The sequence below is a fragment of the Symphalangus syndactylus genome, chromosome 20 (genome assembly GCF_028878055.3).
Source record: "Symphalangus syndactylus isolate Jambi chromosome 20, NHGRI_mSymSyn1-v2.1_pri, whole genome shotgun sequence".
Lineage (NCBI taxonomy): Eukaryota > Metazoa > Chordata > Mammalia > Primates > Hylobatidae > Symphalangus > Symphalangus syndactylus.
The window spans coordinates 56,828,102-56,845,133 of record NC_072442.2 but is presented as its reverse complement, the minus strand read 5'-3'; the positions used below and the strand labels follow the sequence as shown (position 1 = coordinate 56,845,133).

At 41.0% G+C, this 17,032-nt stretch overlaps 1 protein-coding gene across 5 annotated transcripts in view; it reads left to right on the top strand.

The window, feature by feature from the left end:
• SHISA6 (shisa family member 6) overlaps nucleotides 1–17,032 on the top strand; it is a 336,730-nt gene that overhangs the window by 312,269 nt on the left and 7,429 nt on the right. For 3 of the 5 annotated variants that reach the window (XM_055258023.2, XM_055258021.2, XM_063628320.1), the window contains 2 exons: nucleotides 11,862–11,918; nucleotides 16,060–16,212. In XM_055258023.2, the coding sequence (XP_055113998.2) occupies nucleotides 11,862–11,918; nucleotides 16,060–16,212 (210 nt within the window). The remainder of the gene's footprint in view (nucleotides 1–11,861; nucleotides 11,919–16,059; nucleotides 16,213–17,032) is intronic. The other 2 variants (XM_055258024.2, XM_055258022.2) reach the window with 1 other exon arrangement.

Below are 17,032 nucleotides of genomic sequence, written 5' to 3'. Positions count from 1 at the left end.
CCGAAGGTGTACAATAATCCGAGAAGCATTTATGGTTGAACAACTGCTGAACTTCAAGTAAGAACAGTGAGGGGTTTATTAGCTGTAGACATTCTTGCCCAGAGCTGTTCCACCCTCCCCGCTGATCGGTCAGCATAGAGGTTCTACCTGGGTGGGACAGGCTGTGAGTACTGGCAACTGCTACTGTGGTCAAAAGAGACTCAGTGGATTTGGGGCACTGGGAGATATCCTTGCTTTCTCATCACATATAGAGGAGCAGCAATACAATAAATGGCTGACTTCTCAACCAAAACAACAATGGCCAGAGGCAGTTGGGAAGACCTCTTCACAGTGCTAAAAGAAAAAAAAGAAGCCTGTCAACCAAGAATTCTACATACAGCAAAAATAATCTCCAAAAATGAAGGTGAAATAAAAACATTATCATACAAACAAAGACTGAGAAAATTATTTGCTAGCAAATCTGAATTATAAGAAACATTAAGGAAAGTTCAGGCTGAAAGGAAACCGATATTAGGACATAGCTCATTTCAGTTCATGCATTTGAATTCACACATATTAATTGTTAGAATATTGGCTGGGGTGAGTCATTCAGTATTCAAGACATCTTATAGAAGGATGAAATAGGTTCTAAAGTTCTTTTACCCTGAGATAAAGGGAGTTATTTGTTTCATCAAACTGACACATTTTCAGAAATTAAAAAAAGAAAGATTCCACATGGAACCTTTTGCAGTTCTTGCCTAAATGTAAGTTCAGTGCCTTCCTCTACCTCCTTCAGATGGGGGCCAACATGATTCTATGTGAAGACCACCTTATTCTCACATCAAAGCAGTCACTTAAGGGTGCTTCTAGGATAGCGTTTCCCAAAATGGCTTCAGAGAGACCTGAGGGTTGCTTGCAGGTGCCTCAAGGGCCACTGTGTAAAGAATAGTGTGTAGGATGGAGTGTGAGCACTTATCCTACCCAATCATTCCCTGCCTCACCCAGAGCAGCTTGATTTTCATCTGTCTTCTGAATCGGGCTTCTACCTAAGATTTCATTAGAAGAAACAGTTCCACTGGTAATAAATTTAAAATTTTGTTATCAAGAAAGAAGAAATTTAAACAAGAAGACATTTAAAACACCAGAAATGACAAATATGTGGTTAATGTAAGAGACTCTGTAAACATTTTTCTTGAGTCTTCTCCTAACTTTTAAAATACATAAAAGTATATAAAGCAATAATTTTTATACTACATTGTTGAGTGTAACATATGTATACATATATATAGAGAGAGATGTAATGTATATGACAATGATAAGACAAAGGAGGAGGATTCATTGATCCAATATTGGAACAAAGTTTCTGCATTCTACTGGAATTAGTTAATTCTGAGGATTGTGATGAAGTGAGACACATATGCAATCCCTAGAACAGCCACTAAGAAAATAATTTTTAAAGTATAAATGTCAAAGGAATTAAAATGGTACAATATAAATAGAGATACATGCCATGTTTAGGGATTGGAAGACTAGACAGAGTAAAGATGTCAGTTCTCTTTAAAATAATGTACAGATTCAATGTAATTCCTACCAACATCCCTGCAAGATTTTTTTCTAGCTATAGACAATATTATTATAAAATTGATATGAAAAGGCAAAGGAAGTAGAATAGCTAAAAGAATTTTGAAAAAGAAAAAGTAGGAAGATAAGTCTACTCAATTTCAAGAAATATCATATAGCAACAGTAATCAAAACCGTGTGGCATTGGCAGAGGGATATACATATAGATAAATGCAACAGAACAGAAAACTCAGAAATAGGTCCAAGCAAATATACCCAACTGATTTTTTGAAAAAGGTGCAAAAGCAATTTCGTGAAAAAAGGTGATCTTTTTAAAGAAATGATTCTAGAGCAATTGGATATTTATAAGCAAAAAAAAAAAAAACAGAACATCAACGTTTAAGTCTCCTACCTCATACAAAAATTAACTCAAAATAGATCAGGTATTTACAATTGGATATTCATAAGCAAAAAAAAAAAAAAAGAACTTCAATGTTTAAGTCTCCTACCTCATATAAAAATTAACTCAAAATAGATCATGTATTTAAATGTAAAATATAAAACTATAAAGCATTAAGAAAAAAACAGGAAAATTTTTTTCAGGCTTCAGGGATAGACGAGAGTTCCTAGGCTTGATACCAGAAGCGCAATGTATAAAATTTAAAAATTGATAAATCAGACTTAAAATTAAAATATTTGCTCTGCAAAAGACTCTATTAAAAGGATGACAAGACAGGGTACACACTGGAAAAACTATTTGTAAACCATTTATCTAATAATGGACTAATATCTAGGATATAAAAATAACTCTCAAAATTTAACAGGAAAATGCAATCTGATTTAAAAATGAGTAGAAGTAATGACGAGACATTATACTGAACATATATAGATGAAAAACAAGCACATGAAAAGATGTTCAACATCATTAGCCATAAGGGAAATGCACTTTAAAACCACAATGAGATATCGCTACATACCTAAGGTATAAATAGCTAAAATTAAAAAAAAAAAAAATAGTGACAACGCCAAATGCTGGCAAGGATATAGAGAAACTGGATCACTCATTCATTTTTGGTGGGAATGTAAAATGTTACAGTCACTACGGAAAACAGTTTGGAAGATTTTTTAAAAATTAAATATGCAGGCTGGGCGCGGTGGCTGACGCCTGTAATCACAGCACTTTGGGAGGCTGAGGCAGGTGGATCACGAGGTCAGGAGATCACAACCATCCTGGCTAACAGGGTGAAACCCCATCTCTACTAAAAATACAAAAAAATCAGCCAAGTGTGGTGGCGGGTGCTATAGTCCCAGCTACTCGGGAGGCTGAGGCAGGAGAATAGCGTGAACCCAGGAGGCGGAGCTTGCAGTGAGCCAGGATTGCACCACTGCACTCCAGCCTGGGCGACAGAGCGAGACTCCATCTCAAAAATAAATAAATAAATAAAATAAAATAAATATGCAACTACCATACAACTCAGTAATTGCATTCCTAGGTATTTATTCCAGGTATATGAAGCTATATGTTGACATGACAACCTGCACATGAATGTTGACAGCATCTCTATTCATAATATCCCCAAACTGAAAACAACGCATATGCCTTTCAACAGATCGATGGTTAAAAAAAAAAAAGTATGATACATCCATACCATGGAATATTCACTACTTAGCAATAAAAAGTGATGAACCATTTACACATGCAACAACCTGGAACAATCTCCAGAGAATTACACTCGCTGAAAGAAAACCCAATCCCAAAGTTAACATACTGTACGATTCCATTTCTATAACATTCATGAAATAGCAAAATTGTAGAAATGAATGATTTATTGGTTGCCAGGCATTAAGGAAGGGGTGGGTGCAGGAAAGAAGTAGGTGCGGCTATAAAAGGGCAACAAGAGGAATCCTTGTGTTGACAGAAATGTTCTGTACATTAACTGTGTTAATGCCAATATTCTGATTTTGATATAGTACTACATTTTTGCAAAATGGAGAAACTGAGCAATGAGTATACAGGATCTTTCTGTATTATTCATTATAGTTGTATGTGAGACTACAACTATCCCAAAATAAAAATAGTACAATAAAGACAACATTTAGCTTGCTTATGTATCTATGACTTGGGTCAAGTTCAATAGAAATGGCTCATCTCCATTCCAGTTGTTTCAGGTAGGACAGCTAGAAGGCTGTGGGTCAGAACTATCTGAAGTCTTGTTCCCTCACGGGGCTGGCAGTGGATGTTGGCTGTCAACTGAGACCTTAGCTGGGACTCTTAGCCCTTACATGTATCCTTTTCATGTGGCCTGGATTTCCTTACAGCTTGGCAGCTGGAATCTAAGGTTGAGTGTGCCAAAAGAAAGAGAGCCAGGTGAAAGTCGTAATACTTTTTGCACCTAGCCTTGGAAGTCATGCAAGGTTACTTCTGCTGTATTCTATTCATTGAGACAGTCACACAGGCCTCCAGTTACAAGGAGCAGGAAAATAAGTCCTATCTAATGAGTGGATGGCAAGGTTCTGGGACAGCATGCGGGACTAGAAGTATAACCGCAGCCATTTTTGGAAAATACAATATGCCCCGGTCTCTAAAGACTGACTTTATCTCTTCCAAACCCACATGACTGCCCATAGAAACCTAGTTTATGTGTCATGAGTACAGTCATACAGAGACACCAAAACTGTCTCTTATAACGATTTCTAATTTCTGGAGTAGGGACTTGAATTGACTTAGGTTAAGCCAAGCACTCAAACTTGGTCAAGTAGCCCTGACACCTGGGGTCTGGGCTTCACGGAGAGGGCATGATCATACTACACAACTATAGCAGAGAGGAGAAGATACTGCAATGAAGAAAGGACCATTCTATGAGAGTGAGGAATCCCTTTTAGCTAATTGGACAACCCATGAAGTACCACATGAGACAGAATACTCTTTCTGTGTCATCAAAAGATAAGCATAAGATAAAATGACATAGAAAGGTTAGATATAAAAGGCTAGACAAAGTTTATCAGGCAAGTGCAAACAAAAAGGACATTGCGATGGCAATATAAATGTCAGATCAAGTGGACTTAAAGGCAAAAAGAAGGCATTAAATAGGACAGAAAGGGGCCGGTCTCAGTGGCTCATGCCTGGAATCCCAGCACTTTGGGAGGCTGGGGCGGGTTGATCAACTGAGGTCAGCAGTTTGAGACCAGCCTGGCCAACATGGTGAAACCATGTCTCTGCTAAAAATACAAAAAATTAGCTGGATGTGGTGGTGGAAGCCTGTAATCCCAGCTACTCGGGAGGCTGAAGCAGGAGAATCATTTGAACCCGGGAGGCAGAGGTTGCAGTGAGCTGAGATTGTGCCACTGCACCACTGCACTCCAGCCTGGGCAACAGAGCAAGACTCCATCTCAAAAAACAAAAAAAAAAGGACAGAAAGGGTTATTTAATGTCAATAAATGGTACATACAATAAACAAGACACAGATAGCATCATGAGCTTTTTGTGCTGAATAATGTAGCTGTGAAATATATAAAACCAATTCTGTAACAAATACAAAGAGGAAGTGACGGGAGCCTAAGAGCAGTGGAAGACCTTAACACATTGCCCTCAGTCTTTGAGAGATTAAGTAGGCAAAGAATGAATTAGGATGCAGAGGAATTGAATAATGGATTTCGTAGATATAATATGTATCTGCTTTAATAGATATATGTCAATTTTGTACTCTACCAAAAGAAAATATATCTTTTCTCTAAGTACTCATAAAACATTTACAAAAATTGATTGTATACTAGTCCACAAAGGAAATCTAAGTTCCAAAAAGCAGAACTTGTACAGGCCCTGCTCTCTGACCACAGTACAATACAATAGAAAATTAATGGCAAAAGTTCAAACGAACAAACCCAAACATTTTGAATTTTAACACTCTACTAAATAACTCTTGGGTCAAAGAGAAAACTAAGGCTGCAATTACAGATCATTTAGGATATAACAACAATAAGAACACTGTGTATTGTTGCTCATGGAATAGTGCCAGAGAGAAATTCATAGTTAAAGACCTTATATTGTTAACAGAAAAGAGTGAAAATAAATGGATCAAAGATTCAAGCCAGGAAATGAGAAAACAATAACAAATGATACCAAAGAAAATTAGGAGGCAGGAATTAGCAAATTCAAAAATGTAAAATAATGATTGGAAGAGTTAAAAAATTATAGAACTGATATGTATAAGAGGTAGTTCTGTGAAAGAGAATAATAATATGAATAAATTACTAATCCAGAAAACACTGACACAGAAAATTAAGAAGAAAAGGGATCCAACTTCATATATGGAGATTTTTGTGAGTGATATTTTAGTTTTAAGCTAAGGAAGTTTAAAATGTCCAATGGATGTTTTTAAAGAAAAATTGAAATTGCAAATTGAATTTAGAAATTGGAAAGCTTGAATGAATCACTATGCAAGGATTGTGTTGCCAAGTATGGGAAGGCAATATACATAACATTACGTAGTTAAGAATGTGGGCCTAGCGCCAGCGTGCCTGGGTTCATATCCCAGCTTCACCTGTTAGCTACGCAACATTCGGCAAAATATTCAAACTCTCCAAACTTCAGTTTCCTTATTTGTAAACTGGCAATGACAACACAATCTGCCTCCCACAATTGGTGTTGTGCAGTTGATGAAATAACACAAGCCAAGCCTTTAGCCCTGTGCCAATAGAAGGACCCCCCGAAAAGACACTACACATTTTTATTGTTGCATTCCTCCGAACATCCAAAAAACAGATGCTTCATGCTATACTGTTTCAAAGCATACAAAAAGATGGAATGTTATTCACTTGGTTTTACAAAATTATCTTAAAACAAAAGCTTGACAGGGTTAGCACAAAAAATACAAATGTTATTTATGAATGCATATTTCACATGTGTATACATATATCACAAGAAAATAGAATCCAGTGTTGTAATAAAATAATAAGACACCAGAATCAAATAAGATATTTCTCAGTAATAGACAGGTGAATGGTTCAACATGAGGAAATCTATCAATCTACCCTGTCACATTGCTAGACAACTGACAGTGTGTTGACTTAGAAATGCTGATTTTAGTTATTGGGCTAAGGAAATGAGACATCGCCAAAGATGTGTGCTCAGGGTTATTTGATGTAACATTATTAAACTTTTAAACAATTTAAATACCAAAAATAGGAGACCTGCTTAAAGATGTTATACTTAAATATATTATGCTTAAATGATATGTAGACATACAGAATAGACTATTCTATAGAAAGAATATTGTGAAACCATATAAGGTGTTTCAAATAATATTTCAAAACATAAAAATATATTCAAGACACTTTCATTTATTCATTAGGTATGAAGAAGATTAAAGTAGTATATGCAGCATGATTACATATGCAAAAACTAGATATTTTTATCTGTGTGCATAAGTAAATGTATGTATAAGCATTTAGGTGGTTTCATCGCTTTTACTACTATAAAAATGCCACAGCCAATTGTCTCACACAATTGTCATTTTGCATACATGTGAAGATTAAATCATGCTATTTTAATTCATTTTAAGAACTACAGTCTGTACAAAATGACACAAATACAAGATTATTCATTGCAATATCATTTAGGTAGGGGAGTCGGGGTTGAGGGTGTATGTAAGCACTCATTTAATCATCTATAGGTGGAAGGTAATAAAAGGAAATACAACAAAATGTCACAGCGGTTATTTTAGGGTTATTCTCATCCTTATACTTAACTTAAAAATGTTCTCCTTAATGCCAAAGTAGGAAAAAATTCTCTGTTAATGAAACATTTTAAGTGAGATTCAAACAAAAGGAAAAGCACTGTACTTGTAAATCAAGACATATATTGTTTGTGACTTCTTCTGTTAAAAAAATACAATAAAGATTTCAATTAAGGTGTTTAAAGAGTGTTACATAGGGTCTGGCAAATGGTAGGCCAATAATATATATTCATTCTACTTCAGTCCTCATTTAAATGAAGATCATTGTGAAGATGAGTTTTTTAAAAATGCCTGTGGAAGTGTTCAGCATAGAGTAAGAAGCATAATTGGTTATCAGCAATTATTAAGTGAATCCGAGTCATAAATAACCCTTTCCTAGTGATACCTCAACTCTGAGATGGAAGTCTAGAAGTGTTTCTTACTAACTGCCACTCTCCAGAAACTCCAGATTGAATGACCTGGGTTTCTCCCATTTCTCTGTGATCCTGCCATATTGCTTAAAAATGAACAAATAAACCAAACAACAATAAAAACAAAACCTCACTGGAACTAGTTTTCTTCTTGCCTCTGGAGGACAAGCAAAAAAAAAAATGTTTTTTAATCTCTCTGGATTCTCTCTTCTTGCTTCAATTCAGGTCCAGTGTATTTTATTTCTCCTTCACTTATGAAGCTTAGTTTGGCTAGATATGAAATTCTGGGTTGAAAATTCTTTTCTTTAAGAATGTTGAATATTGGCCCCCACTCTCTTCTGGCTTGTAGAGTTTCTGCCGAGAGATCCGCTGTTAGTCTGATGGGCTTCCCTTTGTGGGTAACCCGACCTTTCTCTCTGGCTGCTCTTAACATTTTTTCCTTCATTTCAACTTTGGTGACTCTGACAATTAAGTGTCTTGGAGTTGCTCTTCTCGAGGAGTATCTTTGTGGCGTTCTCTGTATTTCCTGAATCTGAATGTTGGCCTGCCTTGCTAGATTGGGGAAGTTCTCCTGGATAACATCCTGCAGAGTGTTTTCCAACTTGGTTCCATTCTCCCTGTCACTTTCAGGTACACTAATCAGACGTAGATTTGGTCTTTTCACATAGTCCCATATTTCTTGGAGGCTTTGTTCGTTTCTTTTTATTCCTTTTTCTCTAGACTTCCCTTCTTGCTTCATTTCATTCATTTCATCTTCCATCGCTGACACCCTTTCTATACTACAAGGCTACAGTAACCAAAACAGCACGGTACTGGTACCAAAACAGAGATATAGATCAATGGAACAGAACAGAGCCCTCAGAAATAGCGCCACATATCTACAACTATCTGATCTTTGACAAACCTGACAAAAACAAGCAATGGGGAAAGGATTCCTTGTTTAATAAATGGTGCTGGGAAAACTGGCTAGCCATATGTAGAAAGCTGAAACTGGATCCCTTCCTTACACCTTGTACAAAAATTAATTCAAGATGGATTAAAGACTTACATGTTAGACCTAAAACCATAAAAACCCTAGAAGAAAATCTAGGCATTACCATTCAGGACATAGGCATGGGCAAGGACTTCATGTCTAAAACACCAAAAGCAATGGCAACAAAAGCCAAAATTGACAAATGGGATCTAATTAAACTAAAGAGCTTCTGCACAGCAAAAGAAACTACCATCAGAGTGAACAGGCAACCTACAAAATGGGAGAAAATTTTCACAACCTACTCATCTGACAAAGGGCTAATATCCAGAATCTACAATGAACTCAAACAAATTTACAAGAAAAAAACAAACAACCCCATCAAAAAGTGGGCGAAGGATATGAACAGACACTTCTCAAAAGAAGACATTTATGCAGCCAAAAAACACATGAAAAAATCTCATCATCACTGGCCATCAGAGAAATGCAAATCAAAACCACAATGAGATACCATCGCACACCAGTTAGAATGGCGATCATTAAAAAGTCAGGAAACAACAGGTGCTGGAGAGGATGTGGAGAAATAGGAACACTTTTACACTGTTGGTGGGACTATAAACTAGTTCAACCATTGTGGAAGTCAGTGTGGCAATTCCTCAGGGATCTAAAACTAGAAATACCATTTGACCCAGCCATCCCATTACTGGGTATATACCCAAAGGACTATAAATCATGCTGCTATAAAGACACATGCACACGTATGTTTATTGTGGCACTATTCACAATAGCAAAGACTTAGAACCAACCCAAATGTCCAACAACGATAGACTGGATTAAGAAAATGTGGCACATATACACCATGGAATACTATGCAGCCATAAAAAATGATGAGTTCATGTCCTTTGTAGGGACATGGATGAAACTGGAAACAATCATTCTCAGTAAACTATCACAAGGTCAAAAAACCAAACACCGCATGTTCTCACTCATAGGTGGGAATTAAACAATGAGAACACATGGACACAGGAAGGGGAACATCACACTCCGGGGACTGTTGTGGGGTCGGGGGAGTGGGGAGGGATAGCATTAGGAGATACACCTAATGCTAAATGATGAGTTAATGGGTGCAGCACACCAACATGGCACATGGATACGTATGTAACAAACCTGCACATTGTGCACGTGTACCCTAAAACTTAAAGTACAATAATAAAAAAAAAAAAAATTCAGGTCCAGTGTAGAACGGTTTCAACCTTTGGCAAATAGTTTCTTCCCTGGCTTCAACCTAATCTGTCTTGGGAAGGGACAGTATCTTCATGTGAGAAATTGTGGCCTACTTCCAAAATCCACCCCCACTGGATAGTGTGCTTGACATTTTTTTTTTTTTTTCCGAGACGAAGTTTTGCTCTATCCCCCAGGCTGGAGTGCAGTGGCGCAATCTTGGCTCACTGCAACCTCTGCCTCCCAGGCTCAAGTGATTCTCCTGCCTCAGCCTCCCGAGTAGCTGGGATTACAGGCACATGCCACCCCACGTCTGGATAATTTTTGTAATCTTGGTAGAGACCGGGTTTCACCATGTTGGCCAGGCTGGTCTCAAACTCTTGACATGGTGATCCATCCGCCTTGGCCTCTCAAAGTGCTGGGATTACAGGTGTAAGCCACTGCGCCCGGCCCTGTTGTGCTTGACTATTTAGAGTTCAGCCTTCACCAAGGGAATGCTGGATGATTCCATTGGTTTGGGAAATTTTGTCTGGTGGGAATTCACAGGATTTGTCTTGGAAATTGAGAGTGGAGCTAAAAGAAATCTTGACAAAAAGATCTATTTTGGGCCTGGATTTAGGAGATGGCTACGGGGAAGAGGACTTTGGGATACACTGGATATGGAAGATGACAGGAGGAAAATGGTGACAATGATTGAAGTTTCACATTCCAGGCCCACGGAACAACAGTACCATGGACAGAAGCCTGGACACCAGAATAAAATGAGGAGCTCACTTTGGGACTTAATGATTTGGGGTGAGAGTAGGAACTTCAAGAGCATGTCCATAGCATAAAATCTAACCCTACAGATCAAGATGGACCTTGAGCTAGCGTTGTAGATTTGAGAACTATTAATCTGGGCAAGCGGACGTAAACCTTGGAGTAGAGTGAAGTCTTCACAAACATGCCTGAGCATTATGAAGCCCTGGTATTTACAGAATAGAAGGGGAAATGGGACATAGTGAAGGAGCTATGGAATGAGTAGCCAGAGTATAAGGCCAAAGGCAGGAAAGAAGGCTTCAGTCACAAGACGTAAGGAAATGAAAGCAGATATTCTAGACTGCAACAAGGACAGGGCTGTAATCTGCGGTTTGGGTAAACTAAAGCAAAGGCTTCATGCCTCCTCTTCCCTTTGCTTTAGTTGAAGTCAGATACACGAACAACGAAAAACAAGAACACAACGTTCAGTTGAAGCAATCAGAGAATGCCGGAGTGCACTGTAGTGGTCAGCCACATTTTCATTCAAACAATTTTAAAAGCTTTTGGAACGCCTTGAACTTCAGGCTTTGGCAACTGTAACTGTGTTAATTGTGTGGCTTATTCCATCTAAGTGGAATATTATTAATAAAGGAAATGCTTCTGAACTATTAGGCTGTGACATTTAAAGGCAGGACAGAGCCTAGAATCCAGGACTCCTGATCTCAGGCAGTGGACAGCTCAGGTCATCTTGCTGCATCTCAGGATGCATCCAGACCCTCCTGTATAAAGGCCTAGGGACAAATCAAAGTCCTGTAAAGTGGAAGCGCCTTAAGTCAGGGCACCCTCACTTTGGTTAACCACACCCTAATACCCACCACTCAAAGAAATCTGCTTCCCCGGCTTAGTTCCTCCACCCTGTCCATGCACGCATGCATGCATACCTGCCAAACACTCCCTACTCTCCATCCTTCTCCTCCCCTACCCACCCCTACAAAGCCTCTATAGCTGGTTGGCCTCATCCAGAGATGTGGGTGGGTCACCATGGTGACAGAGGAAGCCCTGTTGCAGAAGGAGACAGAAACAGCAGGGGACGTTTCTTGGAGCCTCATACAATGACCTCTGCCTTTCTTAGAAGTGCTTCCTTTAAGTCAGAGAAGCACATTAGAGGTAAAGAGAGATGCTGTTATGTTGGAGAGACGGTGGAATGCCTGAACTCTTCTTTAAAAATTTCTTTTCTATGATTTTCAGGTGATCATCAATATAACCATCCGATTTTGAGCAGTGCTACCCAGATCCCGCCACATGGTGAGAGATGATTGAGAGCACTCTGCATTTCCTCCTCATTTCGAGTGGCACCATTCTAAGGACGGATGCCTATCAGGGCATCAAACACATGGTCATTAACTCACTGAAGCTAAGGAGGTGCAAGGAGCCACAGGCCCACCCTCCTCCAGGGCCACAATGCTCTAATCTCACTTGTAGGCTATTTTCCCGTTGGTGTTTCTGTCTCTGATATCAGAATGATCTCTTGACATAAACGGAAAGGGGCTAGACTCATTTCTACTTGCCACCTGTATCACTTCTTACAGTCATAAATTCCATATGTCCACAGCAAGGAGTGGAACACCCTCATTTGCTCAAAGCTATTTGTGATATCATTTACAAAGGACATGAGACTTGGTTAAACTATATGATCCTCCCCAAGCTAATTAAGATTTGATAAAACTCAAAACTGATTTGGGCTTAGCCTCTTGGCAGAAAAAAGAAGCTGAAAATTGTTGAGTGAAGGAGTGTTAGCATAGTGCCCAAGGGTTATAAAACCATGTTTCCCTCTTAGATTATAATATCTTCCCACCAGATCACAGCTGAACAGAGAAAATCTATTTTTGGCACCTGCTCAAGACTTGATAGAACATAAAACAGCCATGTAAATTGTGAACTGTCAGTCATTTTTGTCTCTTTGCTGTGAAAGAGTGAAAACATCATTAAAATTTTAGTGAGAGAGAAACTCAAAACAATGATAAATCCTATAGGCTACCTGGTAGAGAGACCTACCACTGTCATGTCAGATTATGGTGTGCCTCAGCATTGAATTTGAGGGATATTATAATTAGGAGGAGGAGATTGGAATATTTTCATGTGCTGTGATCCAGGTGGAAATAAATGATGAAAGCAATAGTATAATCAGATTTGTCAGGTTGTGGCATCTAAGAAGTTAGAACTGGGAGAAACTGGGGAGATCAGTGAAAAGAGATTGATACCAGTGGTGATGTTGACAGTGGGAAAAGAAAGGACAGATGAGATATGAAACCTTTTGAAGAAAGAATTGGAAGAAGTTCCTTACTAACTGAATATGGCTGATGACAGCTAATGATGATATTGATTAGAAAAATGAAGAGTTTTATTAATACAATCTAAGGAATCAGGAAAACAGCCAGTATGTATAGGGGATGGAGTTGTCAGTGAGTTTGGATCTGGACACCTGGAGTTTGCAAGAAAAAATATTCAACAGGCAGGAATGCAGACAAGAAGTCTGGAGGAAGGTTAGAGCTGAAGATGTGAGTGAAGCTTTGGACGCAGTAACAGAAGCCTCAGGAGTGGGGGGACTCTGCACTGAAAGAGAAGTGCAGAAGGCAGAGGCAGGGAGCCTGGGGGATGCCCACAGTGATTAAGCAGCCTCAGGAAGAGCCAGAAAAGGCATGCAAGGAGAGCTCCCACTTGCTCAGTCAGACTCTGAAAGAACAACTACCGAGCTCATTTTCCCGAGAAGGAGCCAACATAAGCAGACTCCTGAATACAACAGGAGGAGCCATTCTTCCCTCCTTCTCTTCCTGTCTTCTCTTTTCCAACTGGTGCAAGGAGATGGGGGGTGATGAGACCCGGTCCCTGCCCTTGAGCAGCTCACAATGTAGTGGGAGTAGAGTTTCCTCTGCATCGCTTTCTTGGATGTTCCCTTCTTTCCCAGGAGCTGGCAGAGTGACTCTCAAGTGAGGAGGGGGCCTGAGTCTACTTAATTAGTGTTCTGGCTGGGCGCAGTGGCTCACGCTTGTAATCCCAGCACTTTGGGAGGCCGAGACGGGCGGATCACGAGGTCAGGAGATTGAGACCACAGTGAAACCCCGTCTCTACTAAAAATACAAAAAAAAAAAAAAATTAGCCGGGCGTGGTGGCGGGCGCCTGTAGTCCCAGCTACTCGGAGAGGCTGAGGCAGGAGAATGGCGGAAACCCGGGAGGCAGAGCTTGCAGTGAGCCGAGATTGCGCCACCGCACTCCAGCCTGGGCGACAGAGTGAGACTAGAGTGAGACTCCGTCTCAAAAAAAAAAAAAAAAAAAAAAAAAAAAAAAAAATTAGTGTTCTACAAAGAGCATTAATTGGATCCTTATTCTGGGCCAAGCACTATGAAGGAATAAAAAAAAATTGGAAAGCAAGGCCCTGCTGTCAAGGAGATTGCAATATTTGGAGATCCACAATTCCAACTCAAGTCAAATTATTACATATCAGTTAGATACTAAACTGGGTGGAACTGACTAGAAGAGCAATATGGGCTTAAAGAACAGGTATTGTCGTGGGCTAAAAAGATGGGACATTGGCACAGCAAAATGTCTTGAGTGAGGAGGGAATTTTATCGAGAAGAGTAAAGGAGGCATTTCCATAGGAGGGAGAGTGTGCAACGGTGATCCCATGAAGGCAGAAGGCAAGGGAGAGCTGGCCTTGGTTCAGGGGTATGTTCTGGAACACAGTGGTGGAACAAGAGTATCCAGAAAGATTGCATTTGGAAGTGGGTGAGCTGAGTGATGCCTTGTTGAGAGTATAATGCCAACAGGCAGAAGGAGGTTCCTTCTTCTCCAGCATGGCCAAAGTGAAGAGACAAGTGCTGAGAGATGAGTGGCTATTACTCCCTCTGAGGAGCAGCACTCCCAAGTTCCTGCTCACTCCACTTCCTGGCATCTGTCCTGATGCATGCCAGGGAGGCTCTTTCTGTACAGCATGTTCTGATGGGGATGTAGAGCACCCTCCACCCCCTCACATATGTCCTGAGCTGGCACGAATACCATCTCACTGGCTGAGTCCCTGGCTTAGTTCCCAATGTTGGGGGTGACAATTAAGGCAGGAAGGGGTAAAGAAGCCAGGAGTCCCCAGTGCTTGGGGCTGCCCTTGGACAACACCTAGGAGGGCTTCTCTCTCTCCCACCTCTCACACAGTCCACAGAATTTCTGCTTTCCACGGTTCCGCACTCTTTTTGCCAAGAGGTGTGGCAGTCCTCCTGCACATTCGTCCGAAGTTAGAGCCTGCCCCCTCTCAGAAATTCTTTGGCCTTGAAGTGTCCCAAACCAAAGAGGATGGAGGAATAATACAGTGAGACTATAGCCTCCCAACTGCCTCACTTCTGGGAATGGTACCACCATTTCCCATGGCAGCCACTCATTGACTTCTTATTGTGGCTTCTCTTCCTCAAGTCCGTGAAGCACTGAGGCATGCTCATCTTCTTCCCCAGGATCTCCAGCTCTTTCTGTCCCCTCATCCTCACTGCCTCCCTCACCGGCCCTGCATGCCCCCTCTCCAGATGTCATTCATCCGGCCCTGAGCCCAGCGCACACTGCACTGTGCTCCCATCAGCCATCCTCTCATCTCCCTTTCACCTTTTCTCCCACTTTTCCTTCCATTCTTTTCCCCAGCTCTGGCATTGAACAACACTCCTTTCCATCTCTTCAGATTCTTGCATCTCAATGCTCTATCTCAGGGGAAGGAAGGAGAAAGTGGGGATGATGTGCTATGCATTTTTGTCTACGTTCTTTCCTCCAGCAGCTTAGAGATGGCTAAGGGGGCTTCAGAGAAAGGAATTAGAGTAAGATAAAATAGCTCTGTGGCTCATTGTGGCTTGTCAGGTGCAGAGCTTGGAGAGGAGAAAGGGGCTACATAAGCTGTGAAAGGATGCCATGGACGGAGCATGGGTTGGGTCTCAGTGGAGCTGGGTCCTGGACTCAGTTCTTCTATGGGTACATAAATAACATAAGTCACTCCATGTCCTCCAACTCAGATTTTTCTGAGCCTGAGAGCTAGGTTTGCCTAAAGCTATTAGGAAAACGACAGCACTTTCACACAGAAGTAGATGATATTTATGATGCCCCTCAGCTCCATCAGGCTTGTTTTCAGCAGATAACCCAGAGATGTACTAGGAGAGAGAATTCGCTCCTCAGACTCGAGTCGAGTCTCCCATTCACAGAATGGTGAACTGTCTTGGTGGTGGCTAAAACAGCATCTACCCCTAGGCTTACTGACAACTGGAACTGAACATGAGGGAAACTGAGTCAACAGTATCACCTACGTCCAAGCACGGAGGTCCAGGAAAGCAGGATGGGGATTCGAATCAGGGGTGAGGCAGAAAGCACACCTGCCACAGACATGGTCCTCATTAACACAAAACACCCCTCCCTTTTCTTGCAGAGAAGCCACGGATGAACAACATCCTGACATCAGCCACCGAGCCCTATGACCTTTCCTTCTCCCGCTCTTTCCAGAACTTGGCCCACCTGCCCCCATCCTATGAGTCTGCAGTAAAGACCAACCCCAGCAAGTATTCATCTCTGAAGAGGCTAAGTAAGTTCAATTTCCCCCAAGTTGGGGTCTGTCTCTGGGGCTCCAGGATACCTTCCTATGTCACACTATCTTGCTCCATACCCCATAGGACAGCTGTCGAATCCCAAGAATAAAGAAGGAGTTGCAGGATGAGAGAAGAGAATAAACAAGCTCTTTGCTTTTGTTCCTTACATAAAAAGAAGGCCTTAGAATCCTCAGATTCACATCCCCATTGGAGACAGCCTTTCAACTCATGCACCAGTTTAACTGCAGGAGAAAGCCTTCTCCCAGTCCTGCGCCCACCTGCCTTCTTCAAACCATGGGCCTTCCTTGCTGTATACCCTACACTGGATAGAGGCTAGCAATGGCCAGAGCTTTCTCTGAAACCTCTCCCAGAGGCCCACAAACCAGCTCCCTCTCCAACCCAGCCAACAGTGTCTTGAGGACCTGAGATCCTTCACCTCCCATGCATACACCCCATTTCACCAGTCCAATCCAGTTTATCCGGTGATGCCAGATCTGCCTCTTGAGTCTGGGGAGACTCTGGGCATCGATGGGTTAAAGATACAAAAATATCAAAAAAGTTCCCTAAAGAACAGCTCTTCCTCCCTGGCTTTCTGGCCTTGGACCTTCTCCTCCCATTTTCCCGGGAGTCTCTTTTGATGACCACCCAACTGCAGTTGGAGTCTCAAGGGCTGAGCATTTGCTTGAAAGCTTCAAGGTAACCTACCCTGACAGAAGTGCAGCCCAAGTCCACATCAGCCACCTCCATGGTGAAACGTGGAGTCTCTAGCTAGAGATGGGACTGTCTGATAACCTGAGGAATCATCCCGAGTTGATG